Consider the following 7,504-nt stretch of genomic DNA (forward strand, 5'->3'; position numbering starts at 1 on the left):
ATTATTTTGGCTCAACGTCAGTACTGATTAAAGGTAGGGTAGATCGAATCGAAACGGATCATAAGGCGAATTGGCATAAATTTTAAGAATTAGTCAAAATTTGTCATTAGTTTTGTTTTGTTTTTTTTTTTTTGAACAAGTCGTTTCACCTTGCAAGTTAATTTCCGCTTCTTCTGTAGAAAAATAAACAATTTTGTGTGATTCAATATCAGTCAATAATATAATATAAGCGCATAGATCGTCCACAAAGAATTTTTTTCTTATACAAATCACGATTCCAAAAAAATTATAAAAAAGTTATAAAAAAGTTTTATAACTTTGTAACGAAAAGATATGTTGAAAATTATAATAATTTTTATAGCGTATAGTTTACTAAATTAATGTAGTAAACTGATGATTCGCTTTGTTCTTTTCAATTTCGGAATAAATTGGATAATTTATTCTTCTTAATTTTTTCATTGAGCAATAAGAAATATTTTGTTTATGTAATATTCTATTATATATAATGAAATCTAAAAGTCAAAGTTGGAAAAATTTTGAATAAAATTTTTTTTTATTGAAATTTTAAATAAAATTAGTTTTTTCTTACTTTTTTATCATAAATGAAGAATGATCCGATTTGCCTCGATCTACTCTATTTAATTACGCGATTTAATTTATATAATATATTTTGTTACAAAACTATTGTTGTCAAAGTAGGACAGAGTAATTTAAGGTATTGAAAGATATAAGTGTGTTAATACAAAGAGAGTTAGAATAGTCAATGTACAATACTAAAACGGTTTTAATTGTCTATTTGCACACGATGATTATTCCAAAGTGACCTAATCCATCATTATAAAAACCATTGTTTTCTTTATGGCACGGAAACTATACTATTTCATCACCTTTTGTATCGACAAATCCATTATTATGTTGTGCTCCAGATTCAGTTTACTGACCTTTTCCTGCACGTTATCCCAGGCTTGCTTGTCAGTCTCCGTATAGTTTTTCATCGATTCCTTAAGGGTATTCTTCATCACCATGCTAAAATCGTTTTTAAACACTGCCGCTGCTATGCCCACCGCGAGCTCAATTACGAAGATTATTAACAATGCGACCGCAAACTAAATTATTTTTAATGTAAACATAATTAATCAAAGATTACATACAACTGTAATTTAGAATTATTTATTGTTTTCCATCATAAAAAAATAATATTTAAAAATAAAACAAAATAAAGACGTTTGAAATTATATGTACATACATACAGTTTATACATATATTTACCTATATTAAATAAACATGAAATCTCTAATTTAATTTTAATTAAACTTTTTGGAAATTTTATTTGAAATAAACTCAAGTATATAAAATAATAAAATCATAAAAAATTTATGATATTAAAATTAACAGAATTTTGGGACATTTTAAAGTAAACAGATTAATAGAGAGACAGCTTATATTTTTATAGAAAAATATTATCAAATTTTTAATGATTTTTGTATTTTGATAATTTTATTTTGATATTTTGATTATTTAAGGGGTTACATACATACCTAGAAACACTAAAAATAATCCCATTCATAAATTTTTTTCTACGAACATATTAAAAATATCAAATCCGGATTTGTACTAATGTTTTATATAAAGTTTTGTCAATAAAGTGCAAAATTTTTTAAAAATATTAAAATGCAAGCAAGATATTGCCATTGGTTAAACATGTTAGCTGTTATAACTGTTTGCGGTACCCACTGTATAATCTATATGGTTTATCTCCGAAACACAAAAACGTAATAGATTAAAAAAAAAAATATATATATATATATTTAATCTTTATTGTAATGAATTATTAAAATTCGCGTTTGTTACAAATTGACGCTTAGTTGAATATAAGAATGCGAATGTCGTCTAAAAATTGATCAATTTTTTTTGCTGTAAAAACAAAACTGTAAGGCCTAAAAACAAATCCTATACTAAAGACTGTGTATTTTCACGCTAAATAAATAGAAAAAAACCTGAGTTTGATCCACTCATTTTCAAAATATATTGAATACTGATTTGTAAAAGTTTCAAGAAAAACGCGTTCAAAACAGCAATATATAGATGATTTTTTTTATTTACATAAAATTATTTATTATAGGACTGCATAATAAACCTCATTAATTCTTATTAAATCGAATTTAGCTTGCCTACAACGCATTCTTGTTAAACTATAACTTTTAATTTAAATTTATGACGCTATAATTTTTGTATTTTTTGAACTATAATTTTTAATATAATTTATAACACTATAACTTTTTTATTCTTGTGTTTCGAATTGTAACTTTAGGAAAATAAAGATTTAACTAAGGAAATTAAGATTTTATATTATAAGAAAATGCAAAAATTGGAAAATAGATTTTTTTATTCACCTAGGTATATATAACTCCTTAATAGAAAAATTTTTTTATTCTAAGTTTTTTAATTTTTTTTTGTTTTTTTAACTTACTGCAATCAACATGTTGTAATGCTCCTTTATTGCTCCGTAACATCCTAGAAAAGCTATAGCAAAAACGATAGACCCCGCTACTATAAGTACTATAGATGGTGCGATTATTCTACTTTCCATGAAATGATCGAATTCGCTGATATCTGCTAACACGCATCCGCCAGTCACAATAATACCTATACCAGATATCTGAAAAAATCGATTTTAATTATTATTGTATACGTACTTTTTTCGTCCTCGAAATTTTTCTTCTCTTTTATTTTCTTCTCTTTTATTTTCTTAATTTTTCAAAAAATAAAAATAAAACGAGTTGAATTAAAATGCATAATTTTTTAAATGTATTCATAAAAGTTTATTTCTTAAATAAATATCTTTTAAAAATAATGTTTATTAATTAATAAAAATAATTATTGTTGTTGAAATTTCTATATATACATATATTCATATAAATACATTTTTTTCAAATAAATATTCTTTTTTTAATCATTTTTATTAATTAAAAAAAAGAATTATTTAAAAATGTTACAAGAATTATAAACAAAATCAAGGGATGACATGCTATTTATACATACATATTTATACATACATAGTTCGTCTTATATGTATAAATAAGTACAGTGAGAAATATTATTAGCGATTTTTCTATTTTGTTTTATTCTCGCTTTGTAAAAGTTGCTTTTCTTTTAGGATACATAGTCAATACAAGTATCGTTCTTTGTTATTCATTGAATGCCAATAAGAATATAGAATGATGTTAGAATATAGAATAATGTTTATGTTGACTCTGTCTCTCCTACTATTAGATATTAAAGAAGTAATAATAATAATAATAGTAACCTATATATAATCTCTTGAATTAAATAACGTTTCTTTATTTTTTACTTCTATCTCAGCAAACACCAAATTACATGTAACATACATGTTAGTTATAATTTTTTATTCAACAATATAATTGTATAATAATACAACATGTGTATTATATTGCATTATATTGTTAGGTGGGAAATTACAATTAACACGTACATTACATCGTTACATGTAACCAAAGTTGGGATTTGAGAACGTTACCTTAAAAAATAACGTGTTACAATCAGTTTTTGTTAAAAATAATTCGTTATTGTTACTTCAAGTTACTTATTTTTAAAAGTAATTCGATACCGGTTATCGTTATTTAAAAAAGTAATAAAATCGTTACATTTTCGTTACTTTTCGGGAAATTGTTAAGTTTTGTTCCCTCATGTACAATATTGATAAAATTAGGTTTATTCGACACGTTTATGCATAAAAAACGACCGAATTTGGTAGAAACAATCGGAAGTTAAACTCAATCATCATCGAACTTAAATTAAATATTGTTTTTAAACAATAATGTCAATATTAAGAATATATTTCAAGATTTCATTTCCAGTACTGAAAATCCGTAGTATTATGTAATATGTATTATATTACAGATTTTCAACACTAATAGCGACTATCGGAATGCAGTCTAGATATAAACTATAAAATATTTTTTAAGAATTAAAAATAAGAAAATAAACATTTTATAATTATATTTATTACAAATAATAATCTTTATTATACAGGGTGGTCTATTTAAATCAAACATCTTGAATATTTCGCTTATTTTTGATGATACGAAAAAAGTTTCGAAAAACAAAAATCGAACAGTTTCGAGGGGGACGTATTTTGGTCATGTTGTTTTTTTTTCTAGATGGAAGCGTCAAAAAGATATGAAGATTATCTCCACTTTTTTAAAAGAAATTGTATGATTTTTTTTACACAATATGATATATTCCTCTAATTATTCTACATATAAAAATATTAAGGAGGTAATATTAAAAAACTAATAGTTGACGAAATATTTTACATGTGAATATAGAAAAACTTTTGAGAAATTATTGCATTACATATTTGCATCTTGTAGAATAGCGTAAAGTAAACATGCATATAATTCAATAAAAATGTTTTATAACGAAGTGAAATGATCCTGGAATATCTTATATACATTCACTTGTAGGTACTTTATATAGATAATTCTTGTAAAAGAAAAAGAATAGGAATACGTAGCATTACTGCCTATTGTATCGGTTTTGGAGCCCATTCTGTCAGACGCTTATTTTTGCTTATCTCACGAAAAAATTAATTATTGCAAACAGTAATTATAAAAACTGCTACTACTATCTGATGGAAGACACTTTTTAGTTTGTACTTATGTTTTTAAAGTTTTATTTTGACCTTTTGTTTAAGAAATATTGTTAAAAACAAAATATGTCGGTAACGGTGACTTTCCTCTATTTATACACAAGCATTTAAAAAAATTTTAAATTTCGCTCATTTGTAATAACAACAACACAACTTGGTTAACTAGAAGTACATAGACTTATGTAAGTCTGTGAAAGTACATTTCTTATAGAGACACAAAAGCAAAATCTTTCAACAAAATTGTAAAATTATATTTAACTAACTGTTCTTCGATTGTTAACGAGACTAAATTACTAAGAATTACCGGTAATTCTTATCTACAAATTTTGCAGCTTCCTTTTCCTTCCTAGTCTTTTCTTCTCTTCCTTTTTCCTTTAATGTTTTCCTATCCCTATTCCCCTTTCAATCTCATCCCCTCTCTTAATAAGATAATATAAAGCAACAAAATGTCGTTCACACTTGATAATACAATACAAGCAATTTGAATGGTTTCAATTTTTATCTCTGATCGCATTTGTGTCGTTTTGTTTATTCAATCTCGATTTTTGTTCTTTTTAATGTGAATTATTTCAGAGATCAATCTTTTATTGTACTACATACAATCGTTGTTTCTTGTTTAAGACCTGTACATCTTTCCAATTAAAATTATGGTTAATACGATGATCAATAATCACCGATGGAGAACCAGTCTTTTTATTAATATCCGAAATATATTTATTTAGTCTTGTTTCTAATTTTCTTTTTGGTTTGTCCTATATAATTAGCTTCACAGTTATTACAAGAAATTTTATATACAACATTTTAATTAGCTAAATGTGTGTGTGCGTGCGTGCGTGCGCGCGCGTGTGTGTGTGTGTGTGTGTGTGTGATCTAGTCTTATTCCAACTGTTATAATGGAAGAATATAACCGATAACATTACCAGAACGAAAAGCATTGCATTGTGCGGAAAATAGATAGAATAAATACTACCAACTTTTTGCGTAATTATAAATTGTATAATTTTAATTTATAATTTTATTAATTTTGTCAAATTTGCGTTTAATTTCTTTACACTCTGGATGGCCTATTAATAAGGTCGAAACGTGTGTTCTAAGAATTTAAAATACATAAAAATCTAACTTCTAGCCCCTTCTTGTTATTTATTGTTTATATAATAAATATTTTAATACAATTATTAGCGATAATATTGTTCTATAATAAATTACCCAAACACGTTTTTGGAAATGTTCATGCAAATAAAATAGAATTATTATACGCAGGTAAAATAAAATAGACAAGATAATGCGATGACGCAATACAAAATATTCATTTTCCTATAGATACATATATTTTCTCATTTAAGTACAAGAAGCTCTTATAAGCGATCAAAGTTAGACGTTAGGATAAATATTTCTACTCTTTTATATATTTCACATAACATATATTTTATTTTGTAATGTTTGAAATAATGATAATCTCACAAATTAATTTTCGATCGTCAATTTGCTACTAGTATCTTATGTATAAAGTGTAAAAAACTTATTGCGACAAATATTATCTCAGCCAGGGTTTAACCCAGATTTCTCGATCGGGTATGCTTAATCTTTTAACTACTGAGGATTGGATAATATTCATCGCATTAACCGATATGTATACAGAATGTCCCATAACAATTAATTAATCCCCCTTTAAGGAGTGAAAGAGGATGAAATTTTGAACTCAAAGTTCTTTTACTAATTTTGACTCAGACCATTACTTATCGATTATTAACGATTAAAGTTGATCGCAATTAGGTAGCACGCAAACAGAATATGCAGGAGCATACCATGGGACTCCTCGCAGTCCTCGCGTTTGCTATGCATTATACCAATTAAAACTTATTCTAATTTTTTATATTAACAAATAATTAAATAAATAAATAAATACATAAATCAATCAATAAATCAATAAATCAATAAATCAATAAATCAATAAATCAAATCTGAGCCAAAATTGGCAAAGGAACTTTTAGTTTAAAATTTCATCCTTGTTTACTCCCTGAATATTAATTAATTGTTGTATGAGATATTCTATATAAAGTGTACGCATTAATACGTGGCAGCGTGTATATAAATATTTTCTTATATAAATATATTTATACCCATAGTAACTGTATTCTTACTCTATTAGGTTGATGCAAAAATAATGTGATGCAAAAAAAATTTTTAGTCTTCAGCTTTAAATAATATTTCAGCTCGTAGCATACTTTATTAACCGAAATAAAAACCGTTACTGACATAAATAAGTAGAGGAATCTGCGCTTTAAAATAATATTTATTAATATGAACACAAATATATAATAACTTAAGTTACTATACATTTATAATAGAATAAAGCGTCAAAGTTTAAAAAACTAACATTATTTTTGCATCAATCTATGTATTATGTATTATGTATTATATATTATATATATTGCATCTATATCATAAAATTTATTTTCTACTTTGCATTGCTCTTATTCTGTCACCGGTCGCACTCACTCTTGCATGTACCTTTCCTACTTCAGCATTTGTAGTGTTTTTTGTTTTGATAACTGATTCTAGAAAAGGATGATAAAATAATAAAATGGATATAAACAAACGAAATGAAGGTATAATATTAAATAATACTTTGTCCAAGTATCTGTTCATCTTTCTTCCTCTTCTTTCCTCCTAAAGAGAAAAAAAGGCCTAATACACAAAATATCGTTTCTTACTTTGAGGAATTAGCTAGCTATTCTTGAAACCTCGAACTCTTTGAAAGAAAAAGAATATATTACAATTGATTTCTATATATATATATATAAAACATATTTTTTTTATTTTATTGTCATG

The 7,504-nt window shown here is 25.3% G+C and overlaps 1 protein-coding gene across 1 annotated transcript in view; it reads right to left on the reverse strand.

The window, feature by feature from the left end:
- The window catches only part of LOC108747921 (CD151 antigen), an 8,995-nt gene that overhangs the window by 548 nt on the left and 943 nt on the right, over positions 1–7,504 (reverse strand). The window contains exons 2-3 of the mRNA XM_018485828.1: positions 2,471–2,659; positions 942–1,106 (exon numbers count right to left, since the gene is read on the reverse strand). Coding sequence (XP_018341330.1) covers positions 942–1,106; positions 2,471–2,659 — 354 coding nt within the window. The remainder of the gene's footprint in view (positions 1–941; positions 1,107–2,470; positions 2,660–7,504) is intronic.

This window comes from Trachymyrmex septentrionalis, unplaced genomic scaffold, assembly GCF_001594115.1.
Source record: "Trachymyrmex septentrionalis isolate Tsep2-gDNA-1 unplaced genomic scaffold, Tsep1.0 scaffold203, whole genome shotgun sequence".
NCBI classification, from domain to species: domain Eukaryota; kingdom Metazoa; phylum Arthropoda; class Insecta; order Hymenoptera; family Formicidae; genus Trachymyrmex; species Trachymyrmex septentrionalis.